The 27,271-nt window shown below is 40.6% G+C and overlaps 1 protein-coding gene across 1 annotated transcript; it reads right to left on the bottom strand.

Annotated features, from left to right (window-relative positions):
- Positions 1-9,183: 9,183 nt before the first annotated feature.
- LOC134482342 (uncharacterized) lies at positions 9,184-19,658 on the bottom strand. The gene is made up of 5 exons (XM_087589351.1): positions 19,225-19,658; positions 14,625-14,739; positions 13,724-13,897; positions 12,657-12,763; positions 9,184-10,730 (listed from the first exon to the last, which is right to left on the bottom strand). The coding sequence occupies exons 1-5, from the start codon at positions 19,479-19,481 to the stop codon at positions 10,619-10,621; spliced, it is 765 nt and encodes a 254-aa protein (XP_087445477.1). The 5' UTR covers positions 19,482-19,658; the 3' UTR covers positions 9,184-10,618.
- Between the last annotated feature and the right edge of the window lie 7,613 nt (positions 19,659-27,271).

The raw sequence follows: 27,271 nt of genomic DNA, 5'->3' as shown, positions 1-27,271 counted from the left end.
CACTCTGACATGTCATTTGACACCCATCACAAAAGCAAAGATGAAAAACTCAAGTGAGAGTGAATGCTGGCAGGTTGTGGAGCAAAGGGAACACTAATCCATCACTGATGGACGTGAAACTTTGAACAACAACTTTGGAAATCAATTGGGTGGTTTCTCACAAAACTGAGAGAAAAAAACTGTTCTACCTCAAGGGCCAGCTATAACGCTCCTGGGTGTGTAGTCATAAAGATGTCACACTGTACCAAAGAACCACTTGTCAAACTATGTTCATAGTAGCTTTGTTCATACTAACCAGAATCTGGAAACAACCTGGATGTGCCTCTACTGAACAATGAATAAAGAAAGTGATGTATGGCTCCCAAACCCCGTGGGAGGACCGGACACTTCCAGTTTTTAGCGGGAGTCCGAATCTCGTGCTCCCTGCCTCCAGCTCACTGCTCCCAAACCCCGTGGGAGACAGAGCTCCCCGCCCGGACAGGTGGGCACTCCTGAGACTGCAGAGCAGAAGAGACCACCAACACTGCCCACCCCTGCCCATATCCCTGGCCCAAGAGGAAACGGTCTCTGGGTTCCCGTAGATAAGGGCACAGGAGCAGCAGGTCCACTGTGTCTGAGACACCGCAGGAACCTGAAGGGACCAGCCAGATAAACGGTTCTCTGCACCCAAATCCTGGGAGAGGGAGAGCTAAACCGTCAGAGAGGCAGACACGACTGGTAAACCAGAAGAGACTGCACTCTGCCCACATCTCTGACTCCAGAGGAAAACACCAAACGCCATCTGGGACTCTGGTGCACGGGGGGCTCCCGGAAAGGGCAGCGCAGGTCCGCCTGGTTGCTGCCCCTGAGGAGAGATCATTAGCAACACCCCACGAGCAATCTTGAGCCTTGGGACCACAGGTAAGACCAACTTTTCTGCTCCAAGTGACCTGCCTGGTGAATTCAGGGCACAGGCCCACAGGAACAGCTGAAGACCTGTAGATAGGAAAAACTACACGCCCCAAAGCAGAACACTCTGTTCCCATAACTGGCTGAAAGAAAACAGGAAAACAGGTCTACAGCACTCCTGACACACAGGCTTATAGGACAGTCTAGCCACTGTCAGAAATAGCAGAACAAAGAAACACTAGAGATAATCTGATGGCGAGAGGCAAGCACAGGAACCCTAGCAACAGAAACCAAGACTACATGACATCATCGGATCCCAATTCTCCAACCAAAGCAAACACGGAATATCCAAACACACCAGAAAAGCAAGATCTAGTTTCAAAATCATATTTGATCGATGCTGGAGGACTTCAAGAAAGACATGAAGAACTCCCTTAGAGAAACGCAGGAAAACATAAACAAGTAGAAGCCTACAGAGAGGAATCACAAAAATCCCTGAAAGGATTCCAGGAAAACACAAACACTTGAAGGAATTAAAAATGGAAATAGAATCAATCAAGAAAGAACACATGGAAACAACCCTGAATATAGAAAACCAAAAGAAGAGACAAGGAGCTGTAGATACGAGCTTCACCAACAGAATACAAGAGATAGAAGAGAGAATCTCAGGAGCAGAAGATTCTATAGAAAACTATCGACTCAACTGTGAAAGATAATGTAAAGCAGAAAAAGCTACTGGTCCAAAACATACAGGAAATCCAGGATTCAATGAGAAGATCAAACCTAAGGATATAGGTATAGAAGAGAGTGAAGACTCCCAGCTCAAAGGACCAGTAAATATCTTCAACAAAATCATAGAAGAAAACTTCCCTAACCTAAAGGAAGAGATACCCATAAGCATACACGAAGCCTAGAGAACTCCAAATAGATTGGACCAGAAAAGAAACAGCTCCCGTCACATAATAGTCAAAAGACCAAACACACAAAATAAAGAATATTAAAAGCAGTAAGGGAAAAAGGTCAAGTAACATAAAGGCAGACCTATCAGAATCACACCAGAAACTGTGAAAGCCAAAAGGTCCTGGACAGATGGCCTACAGACCTTAAGAGAACACAAATGCCAGCCCAGGTTACTTTATCCTGCAAAACTCTCAATTAACATAGATGGAGAAACCAAGATATTCCAGGACAAAACCAAATTTACACAATATCTTTCTACAAATCCAGCACTACAAAGGATAATAAATGGTAAAGGCCAACATAAGAAGGCAAGCTACACCCTAGAAAAAGCAAGAAACAAATCGTCTTGGAAACAAAACAAAAAGAAGAAAAGCACACAAACATAACCTCACATCCAAATATGAACATAACAGGAAGCAATAATCACTATTCCTGAATATCTCTCAACATCAATGGCCTCAACTCCCCAATAAAAATACACAGATTAACACACTGGATATGCAATGAGGACCCTGCATTCCCTACAGGAAACACACCTCAGAGACAAAGACAGACTCTACCTCAGAGTGAAAGGCTGGAAATCAACTTTCGAAGCAAATGGTCTGAAGAAGCAAGCTGGAGTAGCCATTCTAATATCAAATAAAATCAATTTCCAACTAAACGTCATCAAAAAAGATAAGGAAGGACACTTCATATTCATCAAAGGAAAAATCCACCAAGATGAACTCTCAATCCTAAATATCTATGCCCCAAATACAAGGGCACCTACATACGTAAAGGAAACCTTACTAAAGCTCAAAACACACATTGCACCTCACACAATAATAGTAGGAGATTTCCACACCCCACTCTCATCAATGGACAGATCATGGAAACACTAATTAAACAGAGACGTAGACAGACTAAGAGAAATCATGAACCAAATAGACTTAACAGATATTTATAGAACATTCTATCCTAAAGCAAAAGGATATACATTCTTCTCAGGTCCTCATGGTACTTTCTCCAAAATTGACCATATATTTGGTCAAAAAACAGGCCTCAACAGGTACAGAAAGATAGAAATAATCCCATGGGTGCTATCAGACGACCACGGCCTAAATCTGGTCTTCAATAACAATAATGGAAGAATGCCCACATATACGTGGAAGTTGAACAATGCTCTACTCAATGATAACCTAGTTAAGGAAGAAATAAAGAAAGAAAATAGAGACTTCTTAGATTTAATGAAATCGAAGGTACAACATACCCAAACTTATGGGACACAATGAAAGCTGTGCTAAGAGGAAAACCCATAGATCTGAGTGCCTGCAGAAAGAAACAGGAAACAGCATATGTCACCAGCTTGACAGCACACCTAAAAGCTCTAGAACAAAAAGAAGCAAATACACCCAGGAGGAGTAGAAGGCAGGAAATAATCAAACTCAGAGCTGAAATCAGCCAAGTAGAAACAAATGGACCATAGAAAGAATCAACAGAACCAAAAGATGGTTCTTTGAGACAATCATTAAGATAGATAAACCCTTAGCCAGACCAACTAGAGGACACAGAGAGTGTTTCCAAATTAACAAAATCAGAAATGAAAAGGGAGACATAACTACAGATTCAGACGAAATTCAAAAAATCATCAGATCTTACTATAAAAGCCTACGTTCAACAAAACTTGAAAATCTGCAGGAAATGGACAATTTGCTAGACAGATACCAGGTACCGAAGTTAAATCAGGAACAGATAAACCAGTTAAACAACCCCATAACTCCTAAGGAAATAGTAGCAGTCATTAAAGGTCTCCCAACAAAAAAGAGCCCAGGTCCAGACGGGTTCAGTGCAGAATTCTATCAGACCTTCATAGAAGGCCTCATACCAATACTATCCAAACTATTCCACAAAATTAAAACAGATGGAGCACTACCAAATTCCTTCTATGAAGCCACAATTACTCTTATACCCAAACCACACACAGACCCAACACAGAAAGAGAACTTAGACCAATTTCCCTTATGAATATAGACGCAAAAATACTCAATAAAATTCTGGCAAACCAAATCCAAGAGCACATCAAAACAATCATCCACCATGATCAAGTAGGCTTCATCCCAGGCATGCAGGGATGGTTTAATATACGGAAAACCATCAACGTGATCCATCATATAAACAAACTGAAAGAACAGAACCACATGATCATTTCATTAGATGCTGAGAAAGCATTTGACAAAATTCAACACCCCTTCATGATAAAAGTCCTGGAAAGAAAGGTATTCAAGGCCCATACCTAAACATAGTAAAAGCCATATACAGCAAACCAATTGCTAACATTAAAATAAGTGGAGAGAAACTTGAAGCAATCCCACTAAATCAGGGACCAGACAAGGCTGCCCACTCTCTCCCTACTTATTCAATACAGTTCTTGAAGTTCTAGCCAGAGCAATCAGACAACAAAAGGAGGTCAAGGGGATACAGATTGGAATAGAAGAAGTCAAAATATCACTATTGCAGATGATATGATAGTACATTTAAGTGATCCCAAAAGTTCCACCAGAGAACTACTAAAGCTAATAAACAACTTCAGTAAAGTGGCTGGACATAAAATTAACTCAAATAAATCAGTAGCCTTCCTCTACACAAAAGAGAAACAACTGAGAAAGAAATTAGGGAAACGACACCCTTCATAATAGACCCAAATAATATAAAGTACCTCGGCGTGACTTTAACCAAGCAAGTAAAAGATCTGTACAATAAGAACTTCAAGACTCTGAAGAAAGAAATTGAAGAAGACCTCAGAAGATGGAAAGATCTCCCATGCTCATGGATTGGCAGGATTAATATAGTAAAAATGGTCATCTTACCAAAAGCGATCTACAGATTCAATGCAATCCCCATCAAAATACCAATCCAATTCTTCAAAGAGTTAGACAGAACAATTTGCAAATTCATCTGGAATAACCAAAAACCCAGGATAGCTAAAGCTATCCTCAACAATAAAAGGACTTCAGGGGGAATCACTATCCCTGAACTCAAGCAGTATTACAGAGCAATAGTGATAAAAACTGCATGGTATTGGTACACAGACAGACAGATAGACCAAAGGAATAGAATTGAAGACCCAGAAATGAACCCACACACCTATGGTCACTTGATTTTTGACAAAGGAGCCAAAACCATCCAATGGAAAAAAGATAGCATTTTCAGCAAATGGTGCTGGTTGAACTGGAGGTCAACATGTAGAAGAATGCAGATTGATCCATGCTTATCACCCTGTACAAAGTTTAAGTCCAAGTGGATCAAGGACCTCCACATCAAACCAGACACACTCAAACTAATAGAAGAAAAACTAGGGAAGCATCTGGAACACATGGGCACTGGAAAAAATTTCCTGAACAAAACACCAATGGCTTATGCTCTAAGATCAAGAATCGACAAATGGGATCTCATAAAACTGCAAAGCTTCTGTAAGGCAAAGGACACTGTGGTTCGACAAATCGGCAACCAACAGATTGGGAAAAGATCTTTACCAATCCTACAACAGATAGAGGCCTTATATCCAAAATAAACAAAGAACTCAAGAAGTTAGACCGAAGGGAGACAAATAACCCTATTAAAAAATGGGGTTCAGAGCGAAACAAAGAATTCACAGCTGAGGAATGCCGAATGGCTGAGAAACACCTAAAGAAATGCTCAACATCTTTAGTCATAATGGAAATGCAAATCAAAACAACCCTGAGATTTCACCTCACACCAGTGAGAATGGCTAAGATCAAAAAGTCAGGTGACAGCAGATGCTGGCAAGGATGCAGAGAAAGAGGAACACTCCTCCATTGTTGGTGGGATTGCCGACTGGTACAACCAATCTGGAAATCAGTCTGGAGGATCCTCAGAAAATTGGACATTGAACTGCCTGAGGATCCAGCTATACCTCTCTTGGGCATATACCCAAAAGATGCCCCAACATATAAAAAAGACACGTGCTCCACTACGTTCATAGCAGCCTTATTTATAATAGCCAGAAGCTGGAAAGAACCCAGATGCCCTTCAACAGAGGAATGGATACAGAAAATGTGGTACATCTACACAATGGAATATTACTCAGCTATCAAAAACAATGCCTTTGTGAAATTCATAGGGAAATGGTTGGAACTGGAAAATATCATCCTGAGTGAGCTAACCCATCACAGAAAAACACATATGGTATCCACTCATTGATAAGTGGATATTAGCCCAAATGCTTGAATTACCCTAGATGCATAGAACACATGAAACTCAAGATGGATGATCAAAATGTGAATACTTCACTCCTTCTTTGAAAGGGGAACAAGAATGCCCATGGCAGGGAATAGAGAGGCAAAGATTAAAACAGAGACTGAAGTAACACCCATTCAGAGCCTGCCCCACATGTGGCCCATACATATACAGCCACCCAATTAGACAATATGGATGAAGCAAAGAAGTGTAGGCAGACTGGAGCCGGATGTAGATCTCTCCTGAGAGACACAGCCAGAATACAACAAATACAGAGGTGAATGCCAGCAGCAAACCACTGAACTGAGAACAGGACCCCCGTTGAAGGAATCAGAGAAAGGACTGAAAGAGATTGAAGGGGATGAGATGCCATATGAACAACAATGCCAAGCAACCAGAGCTTCCAGGGACTAAGCCACTACCTAAAGACTATACATGGACTGACCCTGGACTCCGACCTCATAGGTAGCAATGAATGGCCTAGTAAGAGCACCAGTGGAAGGGGAAGCCCTGGGTCCTGCGAAGACTGAACCCCCAGTGAACGTGATTGTTGGGGGGAGGGCGGCAATAGGGGAGGAATGGGAGTGGAACACCCATAAAGAAGGGGAGTGGGAGGGGCTACGGAGATTTTGGCCTGGAAACTGGGAAAGGAATAACACTTGAAATGTAAATAAGAAATACATAAGTTAATAAAAAAAAGAAAGTGATGTATACTTTCAAAATGGCATATTATCCCACTATTACAAACAAAGGCAGAATGAATTTTGCAGGTAAATCAATGGAACTTGAGAATATCCTCCGGAGTTCAAACAGGACATGTGTGTTATGTACTCACTTATAGATGGTTATTGGCCAAAAATACAGACACCATGCTATTATCCACAGACTCAGAAAAGCTACACAAGAAGGAATGCACAAGTGAGGATGCCTGAATCTCACTTAAAGGAGTGCATAAAGCAGTCCTAAGAGGAAGACGGAGGGAGTGAACTGAATAGAGAAGAGATACGGAGGGCTATGGGATGGGTTTGGAATCAGGTGTGGGTAAGGAAGAGGAGAGATGGATGGATGGTCCTGAAAGTGAATGGAAATCTGCAACTGACAAGGGTGAAGTTTTTTTTTTTAATGAAAAAAGACAATGTGGGATACTATTCACCTACTAAAGACAAAGACATAATGACCTTTGCAGGTGAATGAATAGAACTTGAGAATATCTTCCTGAGTGACATAACCCAGACCCAAAAGACATGGATGGCGTATACTCACTTCTAAGTGGATATTAGCAATAAAGTACAGGATATCAATACTATACTCAGGACCAAAAGAAGATGAAGAAGAAAGGACCAAGAGAGGATTTTGAATCTAACTTAGAACATACCGGAAAATACTCAGAGGAGGCAGAGGAAGGAAGGAACTAGGTGGGAGTGGGTAAATTTGAGACAACTGAGTGTTTCAGGATCGGGTCTGGGGAGATACAGGGGAGATGGCTTGACAGCCATGAAAATGAATGGATAGCTGCAGCTGGCAAGGGTGGAGATGTCAAAAAAATTCACTTGGTCATCACATTAGATGCTGATAAAGCCGTTGATAAAATCAAGCACCCCTTCATGTTAAAAGTCTTAGAGACCTCAGTGATCAAATTTGCATACCTGAACCAGCCAATAAACACTAACAACTTATATGCAGAGAAACTTAAAACCAGAGAGTAAGCAAAGCTGCCCACATACAAAAGAGACCTCACAAAATCTACCAAAGAACTCCTACACCAAAGGTGATAAACCCTTACAGAAAAGTGTCTGAATGCAAGATTAACTCAAATAACCAGCAGCCCTTCCTCATGCAACAGTTAAAATGGATAAGAAAAATTTAGTCAAGCAAAACCCTTTACAGTAACCACAGATAACATTAAATAGCCCAGTACAACTCTAATCAAGCTACTTAAAGACCTGCCTGTCAAAAACTTTATGTCTCTGAAAAAGGAATTAACAGGACATCTGAAGATGGAAAGGTCTCCTATACTACAGATGGATAGGATTAACAAGGTGAAAATGGCCATCTTACAAAAAGCATCTTCACAGTCAATGCATTTCTCTTCAAAATTGCAAGACCATTATTTACAGACCTTGAAAGAGCAATTTTTTAAAAAACAAAAAACCCATGATAGCTGATAGATACATAGATGATAGATAGATAGATGATAGATACATAGATGATAGATACATAGATAGATAGATAGATAGATAGATAGATAGATAGATATCTTGAATAATTAAATAATTTTTGGAGGTATCATCATCCCTGATATCAAGACATATCACAGAGCAATCATAACAAAAGCTGTTTAGAATTAGTATAGAAACAAAAAGTTGACCGATGGAATCAAATCAAAGAAAAAACACACATACCTACCAACACATGATTTTGACAAAGGCAAAACCACACAATGGGGAAAATAGGAAAGTTTCTTCAACAAATGGTGCAGGTGTAACTGTATGTCTGCATGAAGAAGAATGCAAATAGATCTGTATTTCTCAACCTGCACAAAACTCAAGTTCATGTGGATGAAAGACCTTGACATTGAAGCAGAAACTTCAATATACTGAGGACATCGGTACAGTAGACAATTTCCTGAACAGCACACCACTGTCCCAGCCTCTGAGATCAATGATTGATAAATGGGGACTCACAAAACTTAAAAACCTCTGTAAAGCAAAGGACACCATCAAAAGGACAAAAGAGAAGCCTACATTTTGGGAAAAGATCGTCATCAGTCTTACACTTCACAGAGAAATAATGGTTAAAATATATAAAATGCCCAAAAAGTTAGACAGCAATAAACCAATCTGAATATGGTGTACAGTGGTAAACGAAGCATTCCCAGCCGAGGATGCTCAGGAGGCCGAGAGACATCAAATGCTCATCTACAGTCATCACTGAATGCAGATCAGAAGGACCCTGAGTCCATCCTACACCAGTCAGAGCAGCCAGAATCAAAACCTCAAGGGACAGCCATGCTGACAAGGATATTGAGCAAAGGGAATATTCCTCCATTGTTGGTGGGAGAGACATTAAAATCCCTTTTCTTTTTTTTTTTCTTTTTTTCAGAGCTGGGGACCGAACCCAGGGCCTTGCGCTTGCTAGGCAAATGCTCTACCACTGAGCTAAATTCCCAACCCCTAAAATCCCTTTTGAAAAGCAATTTGGCGGGTTTTTTTTCCAAAAAATTTGAAATAGTTTTTACCTTAAGACACAACTATGTCAATCATGGGCATATACCCCAAACTTGCTCCACCATACCACCCAAGCACACTTGCTTAACTATGTTCATAAAACCTCTCCTTGTAATAACCATGGACAGGAGACAACTGAAAAACTGATTAAGAAAATGTGGTATATTTGCACAATGAAATAATACTCGGCTATGAAAAACATGGAATTTGAGAAAACTGCAGGCAAATGGATGGGATTGGCAAACATCATACTGGATGAGGTAACTGAAACCGAGAAGGACAGGCATGGAATGTACTCACTTAAAGGTGAGGACCTTAGCAGCCATAAATTACAGAATAACCAGGCCACAGTGCACAGACCTAAAGAAGCTAAGTAATGAGGGCCCAAGGGAAGATGCGTGAATCTCACTCAGGAGGGAAAATGAAATAGATATCAGGATTCGATTGAGGGAGGGAAATTTGTAGGATGGGGAGGGGAACTAAGGTGCAGAGCAGGTGTGGTGTGGGAGCTAGGACAGAAGATACCAGTGGAGAGGCATCTCTGTGGTGAAACAAAGACCAGGAACCATGGGGGCTCTTAGCAGTCTATCTATGGAGCTGAGACTTGCAGAGCCTACTAGCAGCAGGTGATATGCAGTTTTCAGTGGTCATCTTCTGTACCAGGGGAGACTTCCAGGAGAAGGAGGAGAACACCAAAGCACTCAGAAAAACATCAACCCAAAATTTATCCTACCACCAAGATATGCAGGTTAAAATGGAACGGACATTAAGGAGATACCAAACCAATAACTGGACCAACTTGAGACCCACCCTGTGGGAGAGAGCCAGTCTTTGACTCCATTAATGATATTTTGCTATGCTTGCAGACAGAAGCCTTGGATAATTCTTCTGAGAGTCTTCATCAAGCCCTGGATAGAAACAGATGTACACACCCACAGCCAAATAAATATCAGGTGGAGGTTGGGGCGTCTTGTGAAAGAATTGGGGGAAGGATATTGAATTCAAAGGAGGACAGTGCCATTGAAGGTTCAGAAACACAACAAGAAAACCTACAGATTAACCAACAGGGGCCCATGAGGGCTCACAGGGACTGAACCACCTATCAAAGAGCACGTCAGGGCTGCACATAGACCCCATATTCAGAGGTAGCAGACGTGCAGCTTCACGTGCTCTTCATGTGGACTCCTGGTTTACTGAAGTGAGGGCAGGTTCTCATTCTGTTGCCTGCATTTGGATTCCTTTCTGCTAGCTGGGCTGCCTTGTGTGGTCACAGTAGGAGAGGAGCTAAAATGTCCGCACTATTTCATCTAGGGTGAATAAGACCAGCTACAATATAGTAAATTTATATATGATATAAAAATCTTACCTTCCAAAAATCTTACATGCTTCACTTCTTTTTTATGTGCTGGTGTTCTTGCACTGTGGCATAGATTTATAAGTTATGGTTATTGCACTATTCATAAGAAAAACATTTAGCGAGCATTTGAAGCCCTTTATATTTCAGTCCCCTGTATCTTAGTTTAGATGTTCACAAACAATGTTTTTTGAAACCGGATCTCACTATGTAGCTATGCTGGTCTGAAACCCACCCCATAGACCATGTTGGACTTAACTCACAAAGGTCTGTGTGTCTCCTACCTCCCACAGTCTGGGATGTAATTCATGGAACTACAGGTCTAGTCAAACAATTTTGAATTTATTTTTCAGCAATTCACTATGACTGTTGACTGGTATCCTTGCGACTTTCTCAAGAGAAAACATGAGGCATGGTTAGCTTTTAAATAGAACACAAACTAAAAGGCTCAAGCATGCATACACACAATCAGTCAATCAATCTCTCTCTCTCTCTCTCTCTCTCTCTCTCTCTCTCTGACTCTCTGTCTCTCTCTGTCTCTCTCTCTGTCTCTCTCTGTCTCTCTCTCTGTGTCTCTCTCTGTCTCTGTCTCTGTCTCTGTCTCTGTCTCTGTCTCTCTCTCTCTCTCTCTCTCTCTCTCTCTCTCTCTCTCTCCTCCCTCCCTCTTAAAAACTCTAAAGAGAATATTTGCCTTGCTCAGGGATGTATGGCAGTAGACTCTTAGGGAACACTAGGAGGAAAGATTCCAGGTCTGCAAGGAGATAAGAACTCCAGAGGACAAACAACAAAGTGAAATAACCTGGACGCCTGGGGCTCTCAGAGACTGAACCACCAACCACAGAACATACACGGGCTGGACTCACACCTTCCCACTCATATGTAGCAGAAGAGCAGCTAGGTTTTCATATGGGTCCCAGTCAACTGGGATGGGGCCTATCAAAAAGCTGTTGCTTATACATGGGATACCTCCTTCTAGCTGAGTTGCCTTGTCTGACCTTGGAGAGAGAGGAAGTGTCTACCCTTGCAGAGACTTGAAGTGCCAGGGTCTGGGGATACATAGGGGATCCATGACTGCTCGGAGGTGAAGGGGAAGGGGAACCGGAAAGGACTGTGGAATAGGGAGACTGAGACAGGGTCAGTGAGTTTGATGTAAAATGAATAAGAAAAAATAAAATTAAATATTTCAAAGAGCATTAAGTTTTGAAAGGAGAGTGAGCTCTCTCTAGAAAGGCTCACCTTAAAGCACAGATCGGTTGTCTGGAAATAATGGCTCAACATAAACATTAGGTAAACATGTGTACTAAACAGGGAATTTCAGCATAATAATTTTATTTCATATGGAAGGGAATATAGCTTTGTAAGATCAATTTTTTTAGAGCTAAACATTCACAAAATCTAGGAGAAGATTTATAATTCTAAAATACCAGAATATGTGGAAGGAAATGAACTATTTATATATCCACATTAAAAGCTCCATCTGAAATGTGACACAAAAATGTCTTGGACTGCAATATCACCAACATTGCTAGTTAATTACGGGATGAAAGTTTACCGAACACCTCCTAGCAAAAGGTAGTTTTCTACTGCATTGGACATTTCAAACAGATCATTAGGAAACACTATTTATTACCTGTGATTATGTAACATATAATTCTAAAGATATGGCTTATACTGTCATTTTTAAGGTCAGAAATTATAAAAACTGTGTCAAAATAAAAAATACTGAAGTAGACCAACAGCTGATCTAGCTTATTCTTTGTCTTGGTTCATGACTCACGAACTGAACTACTGAGCTATGTAGCACTCCTGGTACTGCTGTTCTTTTGTTGTGTTGGAACAGTCTCTTTTCTAGCTCATATTTCGTGTGTAATAAGCTTTCTAAATATTTCTCTGAGTTTTTCAAATCATTTAATATCATATTAATATTCCTGACTTAAGCAATTCTCACCATCAAGAACAGCACTAAGATTGTAGAAGAGAAGAAACTGTACCTGTTTGACACTTGCACGGCCTGTGCATCTGCACTCATTGATTCTAAGAAGTTTATCATTTCAGTCTGATTTTCATATGTTGCAAGTTGCAGTGGTGTCAAGCCATACTGTAAAGAAAACAATATTACATTTTATAAAACAACTTGTTTCTCAACTGAAAGTTCATCACAGATTTTGTGAACATAAACACACACTGTACTGAGTCACAAGGCATCATTTTTCCTACAACACCTGCTGTGCTTTCCACACACAGCTCTCTTCTTCCCTTTGACACATCTTTTGTCTACACAACACTGCATATGAACACCAATCCCTTCCAGAATTTTCCCCAAACACTCAATGGTTCCAATCTTCTTAGCTCCAAAGACTAGGACCTCCATGGACACAACCCCAAAATATAAAGTTTGGTATGCCCCTGTTGAAGGAGTGTGCTCAAGAGGTATCTGGAGCAGAGTTTCTCAATCTGCACTCCAAATATATTTCTTTTCTAAACTAAAAATTATTTCCCAAGGGCAATAGCATCTTCTATGAATACCAAAACTTTTGAAAATCATAAAAATGTTTTGTATATTTTCTCAATGATCAGATTTTCTAATTTGCCTGACACCTCTCTCCTTTCCCAGTCTGCCCTCATCCCTGAGCCAAACACACATCAATACCTTCTTAGCAGCAACCCAGTTCTATATATTCTATAATCATTAAACTTGAAATGTATTTCTTTTTCTTGTTGGTGTAGATGTGATGTGATGTGTGTGTGTATGTGTGTGTGTGTCTGTGTGTGTCTGTGTGTGTCTGTGTGTGTCTGTGTGTAATCCTAAAGCCTATAATCTTGAATTTCAAACTTAAAGTCAACGCTGAGACAAAATATGCTATTCTGTGGGTTTTTTGGCACTAATTATAAATACACACACACACACACACACACACACACATATTTAAAGAGAAAAAGCGTTCCTCTGAACACATTCAGTGAGAATGCTTGAGGTTCTGCATGTAGAAAATAGGTCTGAGTGTCCCAGCTAGAAGTAGCTAGAAGTGCATTGGGAATGAAGTTGAATGACCTTTACCTCTGTTTTGGCTTCAATATCTACGTTGTACTCCAGGAGCATCTTTACAATTGCTATGCTGCCCCTGGAAATGGCATGGTGAAAGGCTGTATTCCCACTGTAATCCATCAAATTTGGATTAGCATTGTGCCTGAGCAATACACAAACACAATGTGTGTTGTCCCGCTGCGCAGCCTGTGGAAATTGTACAAAGAAATACATCTTCACTTCAAGGAAGCCAAGGGAGACATTTCTACAATGGCACTGAATAGTTTCTCTGAAATCAGACAGAGTTTTAGTTATTCATATTTTCCCTCCATTTTGACACAAGGTCTTCTTAAATACTCCAGGCTTGACTCATTTAATGATCTCCCCACCACATCTTTTTCCAAGTGGTAGAATTAAGGGGTTCTACCAACCCACCTAGATGTCCTAAGCACTCAGGTCTGTGCTGGTTGGCTGTCACAATGCAGAGATTGCTTGTTTGCTTAGATTTTGTTCTTTTTGCCAATGTGATACATGCTTAATACACCTGGAAAGATCCTCACTTGAGGAATTGGACTGGCCTCTGGGGCACTGTGTGGAACTATTTTTTTTTATTTAGACAGAAGTAGGAAAGCCCAAGGTCTTGTGGTAGGGGCATGCCTGAGTTCAAAGTTGTATAAAAAAAAGCTGACCAAACCTGGGTAAAAGCCATGGAAAGCTGCATTCTCCCCTGATCTCTAGTTTAGTTCTTCCCCCCAGTTCCTGATTTGATTTCCTGACCAGGTTTCCCATGAGGATCAACTGGGATGAATAAATGTAAGCTAAATAACTTTTTCCTCTCCTGAGTAAGTTTTGGTCTGTGTTTTCTCACAACAACAGAAACCAAACAAGGACACCTCTAATCCATTTCATACCAAAACAGATGGCCAATAGCTACCTTAATCAACGGTGTGCAGCCTTCATCATCCTGGATGTTAATGTTGGACCTATTTTCTAATAACAGTGTCACTACATCTGGATGGTTGTGGGCACTCGCATAATGCAGCGATGTCCTGCAAATTGAAAACACATTTAGCAACATCTCTGAATTCCCAGTAAGACTATCATCACCTGTAAGTACTACATAATATGAAGGTGATTTCTATCTGATGGAAGAAAGTAACTACAATGTTCTTATTTATTGAGGTCTACTCGAATGTTCATTTACTGTGCTAGGGATATGGTACATGACTCTTCCTATTTAAGGCAGGTGTTCTATCCTGACCTTCTTCGCTGCTCAAAGCAGCCTGTCTGAATCCTAGAAAAGTTCCCAAATTGATCTCAGCTTGAATTTAAATCATACTCTAATATCTGGAACTTACTAGTTACTCCTCGGTATTTTCAGGAGCTCCATGACTCCATGTCCCCATCCAAGGGATGAACATTAAACATATCTTAATAGGGGCTACTCTGATGTTTCAGTTCGAATGGGGAAGAAATCTGCTACAACACTACAAGCATTTCCAGCTCCTGAGAGCTCAGCATTTCCTGATCATGGTAATGATTTCTCTTCCTAGTGATAACAAACAGAACTATTCTGTGAGAGAAAAACAGGATTTTATCAGCAGTACACATAAAAAAATTCATATAAAAGAAGTTTACATTTCTTAATCCTCCTATCTTATCTATTGTGGTTACCTTCATTTTCATTCACATTTTACCCTCTCTAAGAATGGAAGGTCATTTATCCTTTTTATTATTTTACAACTATAATTAGCAATACTTTTAGCACTTTACAAAATTAAAGGTAATTATCATGCAACCCATTGTGGCCTACATTAAACAAAATATGTCACAATCAACAGGTAAGTGGCAATTTTACCGGTCACTTGCATCTATGTACATTTTTAACAGTGAACAAAATATAAGCCCTCAGTCCTCAATACTTTCTTTTATTTTTATTTTCACATTTCATTTTTTATGCCCATATGTAACACTTCTATACTCGGTATAGAAACCAGGACCTCATGCTTTGCCGTATATTGATCAATGTGCCCATGGACTCACACCAAAATCAGGTAAATATTGCTACAAGGTAATAACCTATGGTGGCATAGCTGCCTTGCTTGAGATTCATAGAGGTTCAGTAAAATGAAAGAAGGGTTCCAAAGAGTAATGTTCATTTCATGTTATATTTAAATTTATAGAATGTAAGGAAGCTTGACTGGGCAGAGAAATGAAGTTTTACAAATGGGAAGATCTTGAGAGATATTAGAACGTGTATTCTACACAGGGGATATCTAAGTTACATGTGGGGAATAAATGGACTGACAGAATGAAAAATTACCATTGGACAATTCAGTGTTTTTAAAGAAAATATTCAATGAACAGAAGAATATTTTAAAACTAAACTTCATTCTTGTATTCTTTATATGAAGCTCCACCTTAAAGACTAATTAACATCTTAGAATAACAAAATGATCAAGAAGCATGTGAACTAGGGAAAATATGCTGGTGTGTCATCGATTCCCCTTCAACCATAAAGACAGGATATAAGAATGAGGTGCTAACCTTTAAAAGTCTTGGAAAAATCAGGAATTCAAAGCTTACTATAAACATAGGAAAAGCAATATACAGCAAACCAATAGCCTACATCAAACTAAATTGAGAGAAAGTTGAAGGAATACCACTAAAATCAGGGAGTAGTCAAGGATGCCCCCTTAAACAAATTCAGCAAAGTGGCTGGATACAAAATTAACTCAAACAAATCAGTAGCCTTTCTCTATTCAAAGGATGAATAGGCTAAGAAAGGAATTAGGGAAACAACACCTTCAGAATAATCACAAATAAAATAAAATAACCCAGTGTGACTCTAACCAAGCAAGTGAAAATCCTGTTCGGTAAGAACTTCAAGTCTCTGAAGAAAGAATAGAAGATCTCATAAGATGGAAAGATCTCCCATTCTCACAGATTGGCAGGATTAACATTATAAAATTGGCCATCTGTCCAAAAGCAATCTACTGATTCGACGCAATCTCCATCAAAATTCTAACTCCATTCCCCATGGAGGTAGAAAGAGCGATTTGGAAATTCACTTGCATTAACAAAAAAACAGGATCCTGAGAACTATACTCAACAAGAAAAAAAAATTCTGGGGGAATCACCCTCCCTAACCTTAAGCTGTATTACAGAGCAATAGTGATAAAAATGTTATGATACTGGTACAGCGATAGGCAAGTAGATCAATGGAATAGAATAGGAGACCCAGAAATGAACCCATACACCTACCTATGGTCACTTGATTTTTAACAAAAGAACTAAAACCATCTAGTGGGAAAAAGATAGCTTTTTCAACAACTGGTGCTGAATCAACTGGCACTCAGCATGTAGACTGCAAATCAAACCTTTCTTATCACCCTGTACACAGTTAAAATCCAAGCAAATCAAGGATCTCCACATAAAACCAGATATACTCAACTTAAAAGAAGAAAACATGGGGAAGAGCCTAGAATACATGAGCCTGGAATACTTGGGAAAATTTCCTGAACAGAACAGCAATAGTTTATTCTCCAAGATCAAGAATCAACAAATGGGACCTCATCAAATTGCAAAGCTTCTGTAAGGCAAAGAGTACTGTCATTAGAAAAAAATGGCTACTAACAGATTGGAAAAGATTTTTATGAATCCTACATCTGATAGAAGGCTTACAACCAATATACACATAGAATTCAAATAGTTGGACTCCAGAGAATCAAATTACTCTATTACAAAATGGGGAGCAGAGCTAAACAAAGAATTCTCAATTGAGGAATATCAAATGGCCAAAAAGAACCTAAAGGACTGGTCAACATCTTTAGTCATCAGAGAAAATGCAAATCAGTACCACCCTGTGATTCAACGCCACACCAGTCAGAATGGCTAAGATCAAAACTCAGGCAACAGAGGTAGGCGAGGATTTGGAGAAGGAGGAACACTCCTCCTTTGTAGGTGGGAGAGCAAGCTGGGACAACTCTGGAAATCTGTTTGGAGGACCCAGCTTTACACACTCCTGTGCATATACACAAAAAGGGCTCCAACATAAAACAAAGAAACATATTCCATTACATTCACAACAGCCTTATTTACAATAGCCAGGAGCTGGAGAGAACCCAGATATCCGTTCATCTAAAGAGTTCACATGGAAAGACCCCTGGCTTCAACTGCATATGTAGCAGAGGATGGCCTTGTTGGGCACCAATAAGAGGAGAAGCTCGTGGTCCTGCCAAGGCTCTAGCCCCAGTGGAACGGAATGCTAAGGCAGGGAATCCGGAAGGAGTGGGCAAACGGGTGGGGGTGAACCCTCATATAAGAGGAGGAGGGACGATGAGCAAGGGGGTTCATGGTAAGAACCCACACACACACAGAGAAAAAGGAATGAGGGGCTGGGGTAGTTGTTAAAACTCAACTGGTAAAGCATTTGTCCTGAAAACCTGACTGCTGATCTTGGGATAAGGGGATCCGCAAAGCTCACTTGCCTACAAGTGTGAGGATCAGTGTGCTCCAAGACAGTAAATAAAGCACACCATGGACTTGCTTGAGTGGAGTCTCCAGAACAGAGGGACGATGGGCTGGAACCCACAGGGAGGCCTGCTTGCCTGAGCTCAGGCCTTAGAACCCCATGGTGGTACAACATAACTAGCAGTCGACATTGTCTCTGACCACCACACCCTAAGCTCCACACGTGTGGGGCACAGGAAGTGAGATGAGGACAATCTCTGTCCTTCACATGTGTATCGATGTAAAAACAACAGTACAGAAGGTGATTACATGGGAGCATGGTCACAGTTCCAGTTCTAAATGTCTTTGATCCATTATTATTTTATACTATATTATTATATTGTATCATATACATTATATTATATTATACATTATTATATTGCATCATATTATGTATTAAGAAAGTCGTCATAGAATCAGGGGGAGTGGGAAGTGGGATGGAAGAGGCAGGACAGGATATAACATTGAAATGTAAATGTATGAACTATCTAATAAAAATGAAAAAACAGAAAACAACAACAACAAAGAAGAAAGAAAATCTAGATAGGGGTCTTGGCAATAACAGCTCTAGTTTTGTTTAGTAGAGAACTCAGTTTGATTGCTAAGACACACAGGGCAGCTCACAACTGTCTATAGCTGCAGTTCCAGGGGATCCTGCACCAGGTTCTATCACAATGGTACACAGAAAATACACAGAGGCAAATCAACGGTATTTATGTGTGTGAGTGTGTGTGTCTTTTTGTATGTTTACAAAATGTAAGGGTTAACATAAGAATAAAATTATGTAGTTTCATTAAGGCCTAGGAGCTGCTGTTCCACAGTGTGGAGGTCTCATACGACTAAGAGCATTTAGCAGGTATAAAACCCAGGGGTCCCCAGTGAAAATGAGCCTATGTATGACCACTCTCTACCCTCAGATTGTAGCCCTGGAAGTTGATTTGTCTTCCTCCTTAGCCCTGAGTGTCCCTAACAGTTCCTACCCTCCTCCTTTTACTCCCCTCATCAATTTGAAGCCCCATTACCTGCCCCTCCAATCAGATTCATCCACATGATGATGACACTCATGGATCATACTTTCAATTTTCTCCACGTCCCCAACACAGGCCGCTGTTTGTAATCGACCCACGGGATCATACCCAATCAGATAGAGGGGAAATTTCGTCGTTTTCTTTTGACGCAGGCATCCAAAACCAGGACAGGAGCGCCACAGACGGGTGTACCAGCGTCCCCTTCTGGGGAACTTCAATGCCAGAGCATCATATTCAAAATCTTCCTCCATTATGGAGCGCTAGGGCCGCCCAGGACCTTCTTACTCTCTCTTCCCTCCCATTTAGCTAATCTCCATCTCCCAAATTATACGATAAGAGTTTGCTAAAATCACCAATTCTTGCCAAAGAAGTGTAGGCAAGACCTGCTCGTTCAGGGTTAACTGAACTATACTTCATCACCTAGTAACACAGCTGCACTGGCACCACCATAGTGACATGCTCTGAGCTCACAATGGAGCTGGCTTACGGACTGTACCCTATGCTTATGCTCCATGTGTGCCCCCCTCAGACTCCACTGTTAGGAGCCCAGCCCCCTCAGTGCTTGTTCAAAGCTCTGTCAATGTTGACGCTGAAGTAGATCTATTTGCATGGCCTTCAAAGGGAGTACTGAGGGCAGTTAGGGCAGCCATTGCAATCTGTAACCCTAAGACTGGCCTGATGGACCTAAAAAAATCATCCTGATTTGGCAAACCCAGACCCAAAACAACAAACATTTCATGTGTCTGCTGTTAAGGATGTTAGGTTTTAAGTATCTGATATGAGAACTACAATCTGGATAACCACACAGGATTCCTGACTATCTACTATGGAACTAAGGAGCAGAAGAATATCGCCCCAGGAAGAGGAAGGAGTGTATAGTGTTGGGAAGAGATAAAAGCTAGAATAGGAGGGGTTAATGAGAGGGAACCGGGAGAAATGGGTAGAGGCAAAGGGTACACACTTCTACCTCCCTCGCATTTTTCAAGCCCCATTACCCTCCTTTCATATTCATCAACATGATGTTGACTGGAGTTGATCACTCTCTCCAGTGTATCCTGGTCACCTGCTGGCTGCATGTTGGAATGGGCATACAGATTCATACTTGATAAGGAAGAGGGTCAGTTTCTTTTTCTTAACCAGGCACCCACAGCCCTGGTATGCAAGCCTAGGTAAAGTAGGAAATAAGGGGAGGGACAACAAACACTAAAGTCCCTTTGAAAAAATTAAATGGAAATCTGCTACTCTATTAGCTTCCTATATGTATGGAATACATATGGAGCCAAAAACTAACATGACACGAGGCTCCACCTAGACATCTTGTGCCACCAAGTTACAAATCCAGCAACAGGAATGGGTGACAACCTGTTGAGTCATTATCCAAAGGGTCCTATAGAAAACCTTGACCATCACAAGCCAGTGCCAAGACTATTGGTTGCTCTACACAATCTGATGTTCAGGACTGACTTCTGAAGATAACATTTCTGTCATCACAGGGGGGGGAGGGATAGGTTGAGCCGGGGTCTAACTAGACTCTTCACACTACTAACCAGAGTTCATAATACTGGAAGGTAACCTGTCTGCTACTGGAGGGCAAAGGTAATCCTCAACATCAGTCAGCTTCAAACCCTGAAACCTACAGTAACACCTACAAAGAAGCTCAAAGGCATCTTCAAATCTAATTATAGGCGATCTAGAACTCTCATATCTTCACAGGCCCAGACATACATATAGTGCACACACAGACACGTAGGCAAAACATTCATACATGTGAAAGAAGCATTATCTTTCAATAATAACATGTTTACAGGTATGTAATACACTTATGCAGCAAATTCATCTTTTTCAAGTATATAATCTAGGAGTGCATTCTTACTATGTCATTAAATTATGCATCCCTTATACTATTGGTTTTAAAAATATTTTAAGTTTGAGAAAACTCTGTGGCCATTAGAAGGTACTCTTTATTCCTCCAGATCCTACCCCCTATCAACTTGTTAGGCACCAGCTCAGCCTATCCCTCTTTAATGACAGAAGTGTTACTTTAAGTATAGGAACTTAAGATCAGGATGTGTAGAGCACACCATAGCCCATGATGTGCCTGGGTTTCATGGATGCTTTGAGTTAATGAGTAAACTGGCTGCAATCCAATCTAACATTTGGTCTCATTCGGTTGGTTTTTGGTGTAGATGTTGTCGTCGTTGTTGTTGTCGTTGTTGTTGTTGCTGCTGCTGCTGCTGCTGCTGTTGCTTCTGACATTGTTTGATAGATTGATTTGTTTTTTGGTGTCTGGTTTTTTGAGGTTTTTGTTTGTTTAAGTGATTCCTTGTGTGAGTGATTGGTTGATTTTCAAGAAAGTTTGTCTCTGCCCACCCCCTTTCTCTCTCTCTCTCTCTCTCTCCCTCTCTCTCTCCCTCTCTCTCTCTCTCTCTCTCTGTCTGTGTGTGTGTGTGTGTGTGTGTGTGTGTGTGTGTGTGTGTGTGTTTGAGTGTGTGTAGCTCTGGCTCTCCTGAATCTACCTCTGTAGACTAGGCTGGCCCCAAACTCGTGAAAATCTACATGCCTCTGCTTCCTGAGTGCTGGGATAAATTTCTATGCCCCCACGAACCAGGTCATTTTGCGTATTTAACAAAAATGAAGTCATCTAATATAGAAATATCCCCTTTCTTGGTCATTAAATAATAGCTTCTTTTATCATAAGATACTGTCAATGCCTCTGTCCATCTCTAGAGACTAGTCCATTGTATCAATATGATAAACTCTGTTTACCCATTCATCATGCTGGACCATTTGGGGTTCTCTCTTTTGTCTTTTACACTTAGCAGGGCAATTATACATCAATCACAAAAAAATGAGCTTCAGACTTGCCCTCAGGACAATGTGATGGAGAAGATACCTCTACTGTGATTCACTTTTCCCAGATTATATCCACATTTTGTAGAGTTGCTTAAAATCAACCAGCATCCTAGCCTCCAAGGCTCCAGTGCTGCTGTTGAGCAGAGTCAGAGAGGATGGAAGAGTGAATTTTGGGGGCATTCCTGTAAAACTAGGTCTTCCGGATGGAACAAATGCTAGCAGTCATGAGTCCAATACAGGGGCCTTTGCTGAAAACACCCCACACAGAATGGGGCATCCTAATTCCATCAGGTACTGGAAGGAGCTCCTGAAGTTTTAAAGGGTACCAGTTGAAGACTGGTTTTCACTTGAAAAATACACTAAAAAGCTACTGATGTAATAAAGAGTATAGAAACTTGTGGCTTTCACTTAGAACATTTTAATGGGAAACTTTTTTTTAATTAACTTGAGTATTTCTTATATACATTTCGAATGTTATTCCCTTTCCTGGTTTCCAGGAAAACATCCCCCTAATCCCTGCCCCTCCACTTCTTTATGGGTGTTCCCCTCCCCATCCTTCCCCCATTGCCGCCCTCCCCCCAACAATCTAGTTCACTGGGGGTTCAGTCTTAGCAGGATCCAGGGCTTCCCCTTCCACTGGTGCTCTTACAAGGATATTCTTAATGGGAAACTCTTAATTAAAAGGCAAACAGTTTAGGTCAACACTCATAGGATGAGTCACTAGGACTAGCAGCAGAGTCCTTGACAAGAGGGAGTCCTACTTAGCAATCTCATGATAAACCCTCACAAATCAGAGGCCCACTGCTCTCCTTGGACTGTTTTACTAACAGTGCTGTGCTGGCTTTCTTTTACAACTTTACAGCGTACGCAGACCAGACTCCATAAATTGTCATGTCTGCAAACGTCATCTGCTGTTCGTGACGTCACTTTATCTCTGAAAAAAACTGAGCTTCACTAAGGATCACCTTGGACATGGATACATCTACTGTCATGGTATTGGCCTGCTGCCTGCCCGATGGCAAAGAAGGACAAATGAGTCACCTCCAGGACACTGCAGTCACAGAGACATGGATTCTCCTTGATCAAGGTTCCAATCTCCTGGATTGCATCATCTGGTAAATGCGTGAGAAGTATTTGTTCTTTTCACACATAAAATCCTGTTCACCAAAATCAGTGAGTGCACAGTGCACCCTTCAGGTGCAGACCTGACCTATTAGACTGAGAATAAATTTTAACAAACATCCATGCTCAGTGGAATCCAAACATCACATCTGTCTTCCCAAGTGGAGGATATTTATACTCATTAAATTGCAGATATTACTAAAATACCTAAATACTGAAGGGAAACACAGGGTGGCTGGTGCCATTGTGCCATCCTTAGGTGATGCTCCCACAGGTCCTCTGAATGCACGAAAGGGAAAGTACTGACCTCTACCTTCATCCACTCAGCAATTCCTTGTTTGAATCCTATTGACTTCTTAGTATTACTTCTCAGATTCCATGTTGTTTTTTCTTCTCTTTTACTAGGGACTTGGTATTATGTCTGTAAGTCACTCACTACAGTAATCTATCACCCCAATCTCTTAGAATCTCTACGTTTATTTGCTATAGAGATAATGAAGTCTTGAGGGAGAGATGTAAAGGAGTCATACCATTTAAAATGGAGTTACCACCTTCTCTGTACACTTTCCAGGTTGGGGTCTCTGTGTTAGTGTCTATAGCCTACAAGAAGATGATGCTTTTCTAATGAGGGTTCCAAACACAGATCTATAGCTATGACAGTCATTTCATTGATACGGATAAGAGTACTGAGTTTTCCTCTTGGCTCAGGACATATCTACTCTTAGGGTTTTGGCTGCTTTAGCAGTTTCAGGCCTGGCTTCCATCACATAGAGTGTGTCTGAAATAGAATCAGGAAATAGAATTATTTCCATAATATGTGTTCCACTACTGTACCAGAACATCTTACGAGCCAGTAACTGGTTTACTTTGCAGTATTTGTAGCTTTGGAATAACCACGCTTGCATTTCTGTTCTGAAATCATGCAGACTACTTTACGTATCATGAATGCTACTTGGTAGGTGTGAAGCTTAATAGATAAGGTTTTTCTTGTGTTTATAGAGTAAATATACTTATTTTTTATAGGAATCTATTAAGATTTTTACGAATGGTAGAGGCATCATTTTCAGCTAAATGATGATCATTGATTTATGCCATGTTTTAAATTTCAGGAGGTATGATTTATGAATGGATGTTTTTATTCTCTGTGCTATAGGAGTAATGTTCAGGAAGTACCATTCTGTACAGTAAAGTCAAACATATTTCCTATTTTCTCATCTGCCACATCTGTGGTATGAAGTCTTATGTTTTGTTCCATGATGCATGTGGCATTGACTTTTGTGCTTGTTCTGTGTAATGGACCAAGTTTCTGTCTTCTCCATGAAGCTGTCTCTATTCATCAGTATAATTTGTTAACGTGCTGTCAATTCCCCATATACCATGGATTTATTTTTAATTTTTATTTTTTAATTAATTAGTTAATTAATATATACTTTCCTTCAATCTCTTCTCCAAATTTTGGCTTCATATTTCCTGCTATAAATATTTTTGTTCCCCCTTCTAAGAAATACTGACACAAACACATTTTGGTTGTCCTTCTTGAGCTTTATGTGGTCTGTGGATTGCACCTTGGCTCATCTGAGCTTCAGGGCTACTATTCACTTATCAGTGAGTGCACACCATCTGTGTTATTTTCTGGGGTCACCTCACTCAAGATGATATTTTCTAGTTCCATCCTTTTGCCTATGAATTTCATGAAGTCATTGCTTTTTAATAGCTGAGTAGTACTGCGTTTGTGTAATTGTACCACATTCTCTGTATCCATTCTTTTGTTGATGGACTTCTGGGTTCTTTCCAGCTTCTAGCTATTAAAAATAAGGCTGCCATGGACTTACTGGAGCATGTTTGTCTGTTATATGTTGGAGCATCTATTGGCTCTATGCCCAGAAATGGGTATACCTGGGTCCTCAGGTAGTACTATGTCCAATTTTCTGAGGAAACCCCCAGCTGATTACCAGAGCAGTTGTACCAGCTCGCTATCCAAGTAACAGTGGAGGAGTGCTCTGCTTTCTCCACATTCTTGTCAGAATCTGTGGTCACCTGAGGTTTGTTCCTAGCCACGCTGAGGGGTGTGAAGTAGAATCTCAGCATTGTTTTGATTTGCATTCCCCTAATGACTAAGATTGTTGAAGAACATTTCTACAGGTACTTTTCAGTTGTTCGATATTCCTCAGCTGAGATTTCTCTGTTTAGTTCTATATCCATTTCTCTAATAGGATTATTTGGCTCTCTGGAGTCTAAGTTCTTGAGTTCTTAGTACATATTGGATATTAGACCTCTATTGAATGTAGGATTGGTAAAGACCTTTTCCCAATCTCTTGGTTGCCGTGTTGTCCTAAAGACAGTATCCTTTGCCTTAGAGAAGCTTTGCAATATTATGAGGTCCCATTTGAAAGTCCTTGAGCAGAAGCCATTGGTGTTTCTTTTCAGGAAAATTTCCGCAGAGTCCCTACGTTCGAGGCTTTTCTCCACAGTTTCCCCTCTGGCTTTGAGTGTTTTCTTTTTATGTGGATGTCCTTGATCCACTTGCCCTTGAGCTTTGCACTAGGGAAGAAGATGAATATGCATTCTTCTGGGTGCGAACTTCCAGTTGATCCAGCAACAATTATTGAAAAAGCTATCTTTTTTCTACTGTATGGTTATATTTCCTTTGTCAAACATCAAGGGACCATAGGAGTATTTGTTCATTTCGGTGTCTTCAATTCTATTACATTGATCTACCTGCTTGTCTCTGTTTTTAATACCATACAGTTTTTAAAACTATTGCTCTGTAATACAGCTTGAGGTCAAGGACGGTGATTCTATCTTTTATTGTTATTATTTCTTTATGTTGAGGATAGTTTTCTCTATCCTTGTTTTTTTTTTTGTTGTTATTCCAAGTGAATTTCCAAATTCATCTTTCTGACTCTATGAAGGATTGAATTGGAATTTTGATAGATTGTATTGAATCAGTAGATTGCTATCAGCAAGATAGCCATTTTTTATTTATTTACTTTTACACTTCAGATTTCATTCCCCTCCCAATCCACCCCCTGACAGTTCCACATCTAAATATTGCATACCTCCTCCCCCTACCCCTTGTCTCCTCCACAAGGATATCCCCAGCCCAGCAACTCCACCATATGTATAAGCTTCCTGGAGCCTCTAGTCTCTTGAAGGGTAGACATCTGCTTTACCTGAACCCAGACAGGGGTGTTCAATGACTCATGGCTGTCTGTGTACAAAATTATGGACAGATGCTTAATTACGTTTCCCAACCTATGAGCCTTTGAATACTGTTGCAGATTTCATTATTGCTTTACCTCTATGGTGTATTAACTCCAAATCTGTGTCGGTGAGGGCTCAAGCTGCGCTAATGTTGATGACTGTGCTGACCTACATGGCTCCTTTATATTGACCTATTAAATTAATGATGGATTTCTAAATGTCATTAAAGAATCGTGTTGGCATTCTTAGGGGATTGCACAGACTATCTAGATGAATTTTTGTGTTATGGCCACTGTCTTACGTAGGACTTTAGTTGTGTGAACAGACACCATGGCCAATGCAACTCTTAAAAGGAAACCATTTCATTAGGGCTGGTTTACAGCCTCAGAGGTTCAGACCTGTTATCATCACAGCAGGATCACTGCAGCCACCAATCAGACATGGTGAAGGAGGATCTGAGAGCTGTAGATCTTCATCTGGATGGTCCTGCAGAATACGGCCTTCTAGGCAGCTAGGATGAGTGTGTTAAACCCCTTACACACAGTCGCACACCTACTCCAACAGGGCCACTCCTACTCCAACAGGACCACGCTTCTAATAGTGCCACCCCTGAGCCAAGGAAATATAAACCATCACATCCAACTCCACCATATTAATCCTTCTGACCTAGGAGCATGGGGCTTTTCCATATTACTGTATCTTCTTCTGTTAATTTACATTAAGTTTAGAGTTTTTACTGTACAAGTCATTCAATTCCTTGGTTATATTTAATCTATAATGTCTGTGAGAATCTGTTAGTTTGCTTATTTGCAGAGTGTGCTGGGTATTTGGATTTAGGAAACTAACTTGGTTTTATGCATTG

This window comes from Rattus norvegicus, chromosome 16, assembly GCF_021556685.1.
Source record: "Rattus norvegicus strain SHRSP/BbbUtx chromosome 16, alternate assembly SHRSP_T2T, whole genome shotgun sequence".
NCBI lineage: Eukaryota > Metazoa > Chordata > Mammalia > Rodentia > Muridae > Rattus > Rattus norvegicus.
This window is presented reverse-complemented; position numbering and strand designations above follow the sequence as displayed.

What these genes read in the sequence shown, in the direction of transcription:
- LOC134482342 (XM_087589351.1), bottom strand. Translation starts at nt 19,481, where the DNA reads ATGGAGGAAGATTTTGAATATGATGCTCTGGCATTGAAGTTCCCCAGA. An exon ending in GAATCTGATTGGAGGGGCAG is followed by an intron (nt 14,740 to 19,224) that starts GTAATGGGGCTT and finishes TTCAATTTGCAG; the next exon opens with GACATCGCTGCATTATGCGA. An exon ending in ATATTGAAGCCAAAACAGAG is followed by an intron (nt 12,764 to 13,723) that starts GTAAAGGTCATT and finishes TTTTCTTTACAG; the next exon opens with TATGGCTTGACACCACTGCA.